At 37.9% G+C, this 12,269-nt stretch overlaps 1 protein-coding gene across 1 annotated transcript in view; it reads left to right on the plus strand.

The window, feature by feature from the left end:
- The window catches only part of C7H9orf85 (chromosome 7 C9orf85 homolog), a 69,723-nt gene extending 58,133 nt beyond the window's left edge, over positions 1 to 11,590 (plus strand). Inside the window, exons 3-4 of the mRNA XM_055428383.2 lie at positions 9,089 to 9,202; positions 9,686 to 11,590. Coding sequence (XP_055284358.2) covers positions 9,089 to 9,202; positions 9,686 to 9,830 — 259 coding nt within the window. The 3' untranslated portion in view covers positions 9,831 to 11,590. The remainder of the gene's footprint in view (positions 1 to 9,088; positions 9,203 to 9,685) is intronic.
- The last annotated feature ends 679 nt before the right edge of the window (positions 11,591 to 12,269 follow it).

Here is a 12,269-nt window from a genome sequence, read left to right on the forward strand (position 1 = left end):
TGCTTCTATTTTGTTTTCTGGAAGCAGTTGTATACAGTTAGTACTGTCTTTTAAATGTTAGTCGTTCAGTTCAGTCACTCAGTCGTGTCTGACTCTTTGTGACACGGTGAACCGCAGCATGCCAGGCCTCCCTGTCCATCACCGACTCCCAGAGTCCACCCAAACCCATGTCCATTGTGTCGGTAGTGCCATCCAACCATCTCATCCTCTGTCATCCCCTTCTCCTCCTGCCCTCAATCTTTCCCAAATCAGGGTCTTTTCAAATGAGTCAGCTCTCTGCATCAGGTGGCCAAAGTATTTGAGTTTCAGCTTCAACATCAGTTCCTCCAATGAACACCCAGGACTGATCTCCTTTAGGAGGGACTGGTTGGATCTCCTTGCAGTCCACGGGATGATCAAGAGTCTTCTCCAGCACCACAGTTCAAAAGCATCAATTCTTCGGTCCTCTGCTTGCCTTATAGTCCAACTCTCACATCCATACATGACTACTGGAAAAACCATAGCCTTGACTAGACGGACCTTTTTTGGCAAAGTAATGTCTCTGTTTTTTAATATGCTGTCTAGGTTGGTCATAACTTTCCTTCCAAGGAGCAAGTGTCTTTTAATTTCATGGCTGCAGTCACCATCTGCAGTGATTTTGGAGCCCAAAAAAATAAAGTCTGACACTGTTTCCACTGTTTCCCCATCTATTTGCCATGAAGTGATGGGACCGGATGCCATGATCTTCGTTTTCTGAATGTTGAACTTTAAGCCAACTTTTTCACTCTCCTCTTTTGCTTTCCTCAAGAGGCTCTTTAGTCCCTCTTCACTTTCTGCGATAAGGGTGGTGTCATCGGCCTGTCTGAGGTTATTGATATTTCTCCTGGCAATCTTGATTCCAGCTTGTGGTCCTCTAGCCCAGCGTTTCTCATGATGTACTCTGCGTAGAAGTTAAATAAGCAGGGTGACAATATACAGCCTTGACGTACTCCTTTTCCTATTTGGAACCAGTCTGTTGTTCCATGTCCAGTTCTAACTGTTGCTTCCTGACCTGCATACAGGTTTTTCAAGAGGCAAGTCGTCTGGTATTCCCATCTCTTTCAGAATTTTCCACAGTTTGTGGTGATCCACACAGTCAAAGGCTTTGGCACAGTCAATGAAGCAGAAATAGATGTTTTTCTGGAACTCTCTTGCTTTTTCGATGATCCAGAGGATGTTGGCAATTTGATCTCTGGTTCCTCTGCCTTTTCTAAAACCAGGTTGAACTCTTACAAATAGCTGTGAAAAGAAAAGAGGGGAAAGGCAAAGGAGAAAAGGAAAGATACACCCATTTGAATGCAGAGTTCCAAAGAATAGCAAGGAGAGATAAGAAAGCCTTCCTCATCGATCAAGGCAAAGAAATAGAGGAAAACAATAGAATGGGAAAGACTAGAGATCTCTTCAAGAAAATTAGAGATTCCAAGGGAACATTTCATGCAAAGATATGCTCAATAAAGGACAGAAATGGTATGGATCTAACAGAAGCAGAAGATATTAAGAAGAGGTGGCAAGAATACACAGAAGAACTGTACAAAAAAGATCTTCACGACCCAGATAATCATGAAGGTGTGATCACTGACACTCACCTAGAGCCGAACACCCTAGAATGTGTAGTCAAGTGGGCCTTAGGAAGCATCACTACGAACAAAGCTAGTGGAGATGATAGAGTTCTAGTTGAGTTATTTCAGATCCTAAAAGATGATGCTGTGAAAGTGCTGGACTCAATATGCCAGCAAATTTGGAAAACTCAGCAGTGGCCACAGGACTGGAAAAGGTCAGTTTTCATTCCAGTCCCAAAGAAAGGCAATACCAAATAATGCTCAAACTACCACACAATTGCACTCTTCTCACACGCTAGTAAAGTCATGCTCAAAATTCTCCAAGCCAGGCTTCAGCAATATGTGAACCGTGAACTCCCAGATGTTTAGTAGAATTTACCAGTAAAGCCATTTGTGCCCAGAGTTGTCTTTGTTGGAGAGTTTTTAATGATAATAAAGTTTTTCTTTAGTTGCTAGAGGAGTTTTTAGATTATCTGTTTCATCTTAAGCAGGTTTTTATACTGTCTTTCCAGAAATTTGTCCATTTCAATAAAGTTGTTGGATTTATAGGGACAGTGTTGTTTCCTTGTTCTTTCCTGAAATTGGTTTATTGTGTTCTCTCCTTTTTTATCTTGGTCCATCTGTTTATATGTTTATGAATTACATTAATCTTTTCAAATAGCCTGCTTGGAGTTTTATTGGTTTTCTTTTTTTTTTTTTCTGTTTTTTAGTTTCATTGATTTCTGTTCACACTGATATTGCTTTGAGTTAATTTACTCTTCTTTTTTTGTTTTCTTAAGGTGGAATTTGGGAAATAGATGGAAAAACAGTGGAAACAGTGTCAGACTTTATTTTTTTGGGCTCCAAAATCACTGCGGATGCTGATTGCAGCCATGAAATTAAAAGACGCTTACTCCTTGGAAGGAAAGTTATGACCAACCTAGATAGTATATTAAAAAGCAGAGACATTACTTTGCCAACCAAGGTCCTTCTAGTCAAGGCTATGGTTTTTCCAGTGGTCATGTATGGATGTGAGAGTTGGACTGTGAAGAAAGCTGATCGCTGAAGAACTGGTGCTTTTGAACTGTGGTGCTGGAGAAGACTCTTGAGAGTCCCTTGGACTACAAGGAGATCCAACCAGTCCATTCTAAAGGAGATCAATCCTGGATGTTCATTGGAAGGGCTGATGCTAAAGCTGAAACTGCAATACTTTGGCCACCTCATGCGAAGAGCTGACTCACTGGAAAAGACTCTGATGCTGGGAGGGATTGGGGGCAGGAAGAGAAGGGGACGACAGAGAATGAGATGGCTGGATGGCATCACCGACTCGATGGACATGAGTTTGAGTGAACGGGAGCTGGTGATGGACAGGGAGGCCTGGTGTGCTGTGATTCATGGGGTCGCAAAGAGTCGGACATGACTGAGCACCTGAACTGAACTGAAGGTGGAATTTTGGATTGTTCTTTTGCTTAATATAAACTTCTAATCATATAAATTTCCCAAGAATGTCTTTTTAGCTCTATTCCACAAATTTTGATGCTATATTACATTATTACTGAATCAAAACATTTTCTAATTGCTCTTGAGACTTCCTCTTTAACCTATAGGTTATTTAGAAGTGTTTTAATTTCTGTATATTTGGACATTTTTCAGATGTTTTTCTTTTACTGATTTCTAGTTAATTTCATTGTGGTAAAAGAATATACCCTATATAAAATTTGGTTTTTGTTTTTAATTCATTGATGTTGGTGTTATAATTCAGCGTATAGTCAATTTTAGATTCTGTTCCATGTGTGCTTGAAGAGACTATATTGCTCTTGTTGGGTGGAGTGTTCTATAAATGTCAGCTTGATTGATAGACTCTGTCAACCAGGTGTTGTATAGTTTTACTGTATTTTGTTTACTTGTTGCTTATAAAGAGAGAAGCATTGAAGTCTACAGTTTTAATTGTGGATTTGTCTGTTTCTCTTTTTGGTTCAATGGTGTTTCATCAATTATCTCAAACCCTGTTTTTAGGTGCATAAATAAATATTTAAGATTATTGCATGCTTTGGGAAAATTGATTCCTTTGTTGTCATGTAATAGTCTTTCTTAAACTTAACAATTTTGTTTCCTTGCTTTGAAGTCTATTTCAGTAATAATGTAGTTACTCCAGCTTTCTTCTAATTAGTGTTTGCATGTTTTGTTTCATTTTTTTCCTTTCCTTCTACTTTTAACTGTATACAGGCATATCGCAGAGATATTGTGGGTTTGATTCAAGGCCACCTCAGTAAAGCAAATAGTGCAATAAACTGAGTCATATGAATTTTTTGGTTTCCCAGTGCATAGAAAACTTAGATTTATACTATACTTTATTCTCTTAAGTATGCAGTATCATTATGTCTAGAAAAATCAGTGAGCTCTTTATTTTAAAAATACTTTATTGCCAGAAAATGCTGACCATCATCTGAGCCTTCAGTGAGTAATAGTCTTTTTGCAGTAGTAACGTAAAGATTACTCATCTTAGATCACTGTAACAAATATAATAATAATAATTAAAAAGTTGAAATATTGCAAGAGTAATCAAAATGTGACACAGAAGCACAAAGTGAGCAAATATTGGAAAAAAGATAACGATAGACGTGCTCAACAGAAGCTGCCACAAACCTTCAGTTTGTATAAATAAATAAATGCAGTAGCTGCAAAGCAAAATGAGGTATACCTTTTTACGTTTAAAGTAGATTTCTTGTATCTTGTATCTTTCACTCCTTGGTATTTTTTATTTCTAATATTTCCATTCGACTTTTTAAAAACAGATTTATTAAGGTTTAATTCACATACTCTATATAGTTCATCCATCTAAAGTACATGCTTTAGCAACTTTTAGTATGTCATAGAGTTGTATAACTCAATTTTTTTATAACACATCAGTCTTTGAACATTTTCTCATCTCAGAAACCTCGTACCCGTGAGGAGTCAGCCTCTGTTCCCTCTCCCGCACACCAGCATTCTCCCCTCCCGTGTTTTCTGTCCCTGTGCTGCTGCTGCTAAGTCACTTCAGTCGTGTCCGACTCTGTGTGACCCCATGAATGGAAGCCCACCAGGCTCCCCTATCCGTGGGATTCTCCAGGCAAGAACACTTTAGTGGGTTGCCATTTCTTTCTCCAATGTGTGAAAGTGAAAAGTGAAAGTGAAGTCGCTCAGTCGTGTCTGACCCTTAGCGACCCCACGGACTGAAGCCCACCAGGCTGCTTGCTCCATCCATGGGATTTTCTAGGCAGTAGTACTGGAGTGGCTTGCCATTGCCTTCTCTGTTCTGTCCCTGTAGATTTACTTATTTTGGACATTTCATATAAATAATCATATAATATCTAGACTTCTGTGGCTGGTTTCTTTCACTTAGGAATTGTTTTCAAGCATGTTGTAACATTTATCAGTGCTTACTTTTTATTAATAAATAACGTTCCATTGTAAAGATATATATACTTATTTATCCATTAATCAATTGATGGACATTTGGATTATTCCCACTTTTTTGACTGTTACAATTAATGCTGCTATGAACATTGATGTACAAGTTTTTTTGTGTGTATGTTTTTTCAGTTCTCCTGAGTATGTATTTAGAAGTAGAGTTTCTAGGTTATGTGATACTTTATAACTTTTAGAGGAACTGCCAAATTGTTTTCAAAAGTGACCATACCTTATTATTTCCTACCAGCAATGCAAGAAACCCAATTTCTTCACATCCTTACCAGTGCTTTTTTTTGCCCTTATTTTTTTTTTAATAATAGTCATTTTGGTCAGTATATCATGATTCCTCCTGGTGGTTTTGATTTACATTTCCCTGATAACTAAACATGTTGAGAATATTTTCATATGCTTATGGGCCATTTATGTACCATTTTTTGGGAAAATATATTTTCAGATTCATTGCTTATTTTTATTTGAGTTATCTTTTTCTTATTGAGTTATAGGAGTTTTTAGTAAATTTGAGATGCTACTTCCTTATCAGATATGATTGCCAAGTATTTTCTCTCGTTCAGTAAGGTTTTCTTCTCTCTTTCTTGATTGTGTCCTTTGACGCAGAAAAGGTTTTTAATTTTTTAAAAATCGAAGTATAATTGATATATAACATTGTGTTAGTCTCAGGTATACAACATATTTTTATACGTTACAAAATGATCACCACAAGAAGTCTAGTTAATATCCGTCATCATACATAGTCACAAAAAATTTTTTCTTATGAGAATTTTTTAAGATTTACTTTCTTCAGTTCAGTCGCTCAGTTGTGTCCAACTCTTTGCGACCCCATGAATCACAGCACGCCAGGCCTCCCTGTCCATCACCAACTCCTGGAATTCACTCAAACTCATGTCCATCGAGTCGGTGATGCCATCCAGCCATCTCATTCTCTGTCGTCCCCTTCTCTTCCTGCCCCCAGTCCCTCCCAGCATCAGAGTCTTTTCCAGTGAGTCAGCTCTTCGCATGAGGTGGCCAAAGTATTGGAGTTACAGCTTTAGCATCAGTCCTTCCAGTGAACACCCAGGACTGATCTCCTTTAGAATGGACTGGTTGGATCTCCTTGTAGTCCAAGGGACTCTCAAGAGTCTTCTCCAGCACCACAGTTCAAAAGCATCAATTCTTCAGCACTCAACTTTCTTCACAGTCCAACTCTCACATCCATACATGACAACTGGAAAAACCATAGCCTTGACTAGACGGACCTTGGTTGGCAAAGTAATGTCTCTGCTTTTTAATATGCTGTACTTTCCTTCCAAGGAGTAAGCGTCATTCTATTGCATGTGGCATTCTTTTCCATGTCCAGTTTCCAGTACTATTTATTGAAGACACTTTTCTTTCCTTAATTATATTTTTGACTCCTTTTTGTAAATCATGCTGTTCTGTGCTAAGTCACTTCAGTTGTGTCCGACTCTTTGCAACCCCATGGAGCCTGCCAGGCTCCTCTGTCCATGGGATTCTCCAGGCAGGAATGCTGGAGTGGGTTGCTGTTTCCTAATCCAGAGGACCTTCCTGACCAGGGATTGAACCTGCGTCTCTTGCATCTCCTGCACTGGCAGGTGCATTCTTGACCACTGGCGCCACCAGGGACGACCACATATGAGTGGGTTTATTTCTGGGCTCTCTATTCCATTAATTTATGTGTCTTAATATTTATGACAGTGCCATACTGTTTTGAAACTGTAATATAGTTTGAAATCAGGAAGTGTGACACCTCCAGCTATGTTCTTCTTTCTCAGGATTGCTTTGTCTGTTTTGGGCCTTTTGTGGCTCCATCCAAATTTAGGATTTTTTTATTTCTGGGAAAACTGTCATTGAAATTTTGATGTATGGCCTTTTAAGCAATATTACATGCATATACACAAAACATCCCAACCAAAAGCAATAAAATACTCTTCTCAAGTGTCCATGGAATATTCTCCACAAAATATTGTTAGTTAGCTCACAAAACAGGTCTTAAAATGTTAAGATTGAAATCATATATGAAGTATCTTTCTAACCACAATAGTATGAAACTAGAAGTTAATTGTAAGAAGAAATCTGGAAAATTCACTGATCAGTGGAGAATAAATAGCATGCTACTGAACAACCAGTGGGTCAAAAAAGAAACCAAAAAGAAATTTTAAAAATACCTTGAAAGAAATGAAAAGGCAACATACCAAAATTTATGGGGTACCGCAAAAAATAATTCTGAAAGGGAAGTTCCTAGCAATAAATGCTATGTCAAGAAACAAGAAAAATCTTAAACAACTTAACTTTAACTTCTAAAGATACTAGAAACATAGAAGAGATGAAGTCTAAAGTTAGTAGAAGGAAGGAAATAACAAAAATCAGATTGGAAATAATTATAATAGGAAATGAAAAGACAACAGGCACGGTCAGTGAATCTCAGAACTGGTCATTTGTAAAGATAAACAGTCAGACCTTTAGCTAGAATCATCAAGAAAAGAGAACTCAGAAATGAAAGAGGAAACACTGCAACATAACCACAGATATACAGATGGTAATCTGCCTGGAATGCAGGAGACCTTGGTTCGATCCCTGGGTGGGGAAGATTCCCGTGGAAAAGGAAATGACAACCCACTCCCAGTATTCTTGCCTGGAGAATGCCATGGACAGAGGAGCCTGGTGGGCTACAGTCCATGGGGTTGCAAATAGTCAGACATGATTAAGCAGCTAACAGTTTCACTTTCACTTTCATGGAAAATTGTTTGCCAACAATTTGACCACCTATAAGAAGTGGATAAATTCCTAGAAACACACAACCTGCCAAGACTGACTCATAAAGTAAAAATCTGAACGTTCAGTTACTAGTAAGGAGATTGAATTTAAATAAAAAACCTCCTAAAAAACGAAAGTCCAGAACCAGATTTCTTCACTGGTAAATTCTACCAAACATTCAAAGAAGAAATGATCCAGCCCTTCTCAAACTCTTCCAAAAAATAGAAGAGGAGGAAATTCTTCCAAGCTCATTTTATGAGGCCAGCATTACTCTGATACCAAACCAGACAACAATGCCACAAGAAATGAAAATTACAGGCCATTATCCCTGATGAACATAGATGCAGAAATCCTCAACAAAATATTAGTTAGCTAAATTTAACAATACATTAAAAAAATCATTCACCATGATCAAGTGTGGAGTTTAATTCCAGAGATGCAAAGATGGTTCAGATTCCTCAAATCAATCCATACGATATGCCACATTAATAAAATGAAGGGTAAAAATCATAAGACCCTCTCAGTAGATCCAGAAAAAGCATTTTACACTAAAATGATATAAACTCACAACAGAGTGGATATATAGGGAAAGTTTCTCAACATAATAAACGCCATATATGACAAGTCAACAGCTAATATTAGACTCAGTGGTGAAAACGGAAAGGGTTTTTTAATATCAGGAACAAGAGACAAGGATGTCCCCTCTCTCCACTTTTATTCAACATAGTGTTGGAAGTATTAACCAGGGAGGTCAGAGAACAAAAAGAAAAGGAATCCAAATTGAAAAAGAAGTGAAACTTAATATTTGCAGGTGCTGTTCTTTACAAGCTTTAAGAAAGTAGATAAATGTTGCTGCTGCTTCTAAGTCACGTCAGTTGTGTCCGATTCTGTGTGACCCCGTAGACAGCAGCCCACCAGGCTCCTCTGTCCCTGGGATTCTCCAGGCAAGAACACTGGAGTGGGTTGCCATTTCCTTCTCCAATGCATGAAAGTGAAAAGTGAAAGTCAAGTCACTCAGTTGCCAACTCTTCGTGACCCCTATCAGCACACGAGGCTCCTCCATCCATGGGAGTTTCCAGGCAAGAGTAGTGGAGTGGGTTGCCAGTGCCTTCTCCGAGATAAATGTTAAATACTATTATTTTGAGTTGTCAACCGTTGTCTTGAGATGCTATATAATTAGTCTAAAGTGACATATGAGAGAAATATCTAAGAGTTTGCGGCTTCTCAGCTATACACTTAGCCACACCCCCTTATTTCACTAAATCTTAGACAATTAGTAAAAATTAAGATTTGATTTTCTTTTCCATTTTTAGTGTTAAATGTTTACAAAAGACAGTGAAGGATTCTTATCATATAATGTGTAGACCATGTGCCTGTGAACTTGAACTTTGTGCCAAGTGTGGGAAGAGAGAAGACGTTGTTATTCCGTGAGTATTTCTTTTTATGTTTGGGATTTACTCTTTTAGTAAATGGTATGTGAATTTTCTTTTAAGGAAACATTGAGTAGCTCTGAGAATCTTAAGATACAGTATATTGCAGTAATGTAGATGTTTTCTACCCAATTGGAAAAAAAAAATCTGAATCAGTGTTTCTATCATTATAATAAAAGCAAAACATCATTTTTAGGAAATTAAAATATTTATCTGTGAGAGTCACATTTATTATACATTATAAAAGAATTATTCACTGTATAAGTTCTTTAATGGACAGCAAGGATTAATTTGTTTGATCATGCTTTATTGACAGCAGTAATATAATTGGTTGGCTCTTCAATTAAGTTAATCTTCAAGGATCTTTTCCTCTTTATATAATTAAGCTCTTATTAATCAAGAAGTTTAGTGTAAAAGTCTTTTCAGTCTCCACAAACAATGCAATCTTGAGAAATAAAAGTTTTTTTCTTCCATCTTTAGGTTTAATAAAGAACCAGAAAAGACAGAAAATGTTGAAAATAATGTATGTTCCAGCCATAGAAGAAGCTGCAGAAGGAATGAAGAAAATGATGATGATTTAGATTTTGATATTGATTTAGATGACACAGAAGAAGATGACAATTAATATAACTATATTAAAAGTTAGTTTTAAAACATGAAATTCTGACCATCCTTTAAAAAAATTTTTTTCACTCTTTATTTTTGGTTGTGCTGGGTCTTTGTTGTTGCACGGACTTTTCTTTGGTTGCAACGAGAGGGGTCTTTTCTCTAGTTGCAGCGCTCAGCTTCTCACTGCAGTCACTTCCCTTGTGGAGCATGAGCTTCAATAGTTGTAGCCTGTGGGCTCTAGAGCACAGGCTCAGTAGCTGTGGCTCATGGACTTAGTTGCTCCCTAGCATGTGGGATCTTCCCAGACCAGGGATCAAACCCTTGTCTCCTTCATTGGAAAGCAGATTCTTTACCACTGAGCCGCTCGGGAAGCCCTGTGAATATCTTTGAGAGACATGGTAATGCTTAGTCACTCAGTCATGTCCAGCTCTTTGCGACCCCAATGGACTGTATCTCGTCAGGCTCCTCTGTCCTTCGATTCTCCAGGCAAGAACACTGGAGTGGATTGCCATTTCCTCCTCCACGGGAATCTTCCTGACCCAGGGAACAAAAACTGGTCTCCTACATTGCAGGCATATTCTTTACCGTCTTAAGTCTTTGAGGGTTTAAAAAAAAAAAAACTGTGGAATCCTAGTAAGAATATTGGAAAAACCTATAGAAAATACATGGACAGTATGAATTGTGTATGATATTTGAATAATGATAAAACTTTTATCCAGAGGTTTCTTATAATACATTTTAAAGTAGCATATGCTACTATATCTGCCAAAATGAGTATTGGAGTATCATATTGCAGTTTATGAAAATTATTTAGAAGAATATACTATCTAGTATCAAACTAAACAAGATTCAGAATTGATGGTTGTATAAGAACTATCTCATGGAAAATGACATTCTTACATTGCTAGCCTCAAAAACTGGTCTTAAAGAGGTATCTTTTGATAGACTGATCTCAGGTAAATGTCCCAAATTTTAAAAAGCCCTCTTGCTTATGCTTGCTTATTATAAAGCAAAAAGTTTATTATTTTTAATAGTAATTTTAACAAATCAATTTAGTCGCTCAGTCATGTCTGACTCTTTGCAGCAAACTCTTTGCAGTCGTGTCCGACCCATGGACTGCAGCAAACCAGGCTTCCCTGTCCATCACCAACTCCAGAGCTTGCTCAAACTCAGATCCATCGAGTCGTTGATGCCATCCAACCATCTCATCCTCTGTCACCCCCTTCTCCTCCTGCCCTCAATCTTTCCCAGCATCAGGGTCTTTTCAAATGAGTCAGCTCTTCGCATCAGGTGGCCAAAGTATTGGAGTTTCAGCTTCAGCATCAGTCCTTCCAATGAATATTCAGGACTGATTTCCTTCAAGATGGACTAGTTGGATCTCCTTGCAGTCTAAGGGACTCTCAAGAGTTCTCCAACACCACAGTTCAAAAGCATCAGTTCTTTGGCACTCAGCTTTCTTTATAGTCCAACCCTCACACCCATGCATGACTATTGGAAAAACCATAGCTTTGACTAGATGGACCTTTGTCAGCAAAGTAATATCTCTGCTTTTTAATATGCCGTCTAGGTTGGTCATAGCTTTTCTTCCAAGGAGTAAGCCTATTTTAATTTCATGGCTGTAGTCACCATCTGCAGTGATTTTGGAGCCCAAGAAAATAAAGCCTGTCACTGTTTAACAAATACATAGCAATTTTTATTTGAAAGTGTTTTTATGTATTTTATTACATTATTTTTACATTTTTTCCCTTGTGAAATTTACATACAGAAAAAATGCATAAAATATGTATCCGTTCTGTTCCGTTCCGTCGCTCAGTCGTGTCCGACTCTTTGCGACCCCGTGGACTGTAGCCTACCAGGCTTCTCCGTCCATGGGATTCTCCAGGCAAGAATACTGGAGTGGGTTACCGTTTCCTTCTCCAGGGGATCTTCCCGACCCAGGGATCGAACCCGGGTCTCCCGCATTGGAGGCAGATGCTTTAACCTCTGAGCCACCAGGGAAGCCCCAAAATATGTATAGTTTAATAAATAATTATAAAGAAAAATCTTTCTACTTGAAAATGCACAAACCTAAAAAGTAGCAATGTAGTACAATGAACCTTTGTACACTCTTCACTTAGATTCACAGTTAACATTTTGCCACACTTTCTTTATATTTGTATAGATATATGTGGATATATTTTTTATTTGCTGAAACAGTTGAAAATAAGTGTCAGGCACTGGTTTTGAAGTTTATGTGAACAGACTTATACTATGCCTGTTAGTTTGTATCTGTTCTTCTTTCATTATGAAATTTGTGAGATTGATCCATGTTGTTGCAAGAGCTCTAATTTGTTAGTTTTACATTAGTGTTTTCTCTATTGCATTTACATACCACAATTTATCCCCTCTAGAGACATTACTTTGCCGACCAAGGTCCGTCTAGTCAAGGCAATGGTTTTTCCCGTGGTCATGTATG

This window comes from Moschus berezovskii, chromosome 7 (genome assembly GCF_049115385.1).
Source record: "Moschus berezovskii isolate FMDL1 chromosome 7, NW_MosBer_1.0, whole genome shotgun sequence".
NCBI classification, from domain to species: domain Eukaryota; kingdom Metazoa; phylum Chordata; class Mammalia; order Artiodactyla; family Moschidae; genus Moschus; species Moschus berezovskii.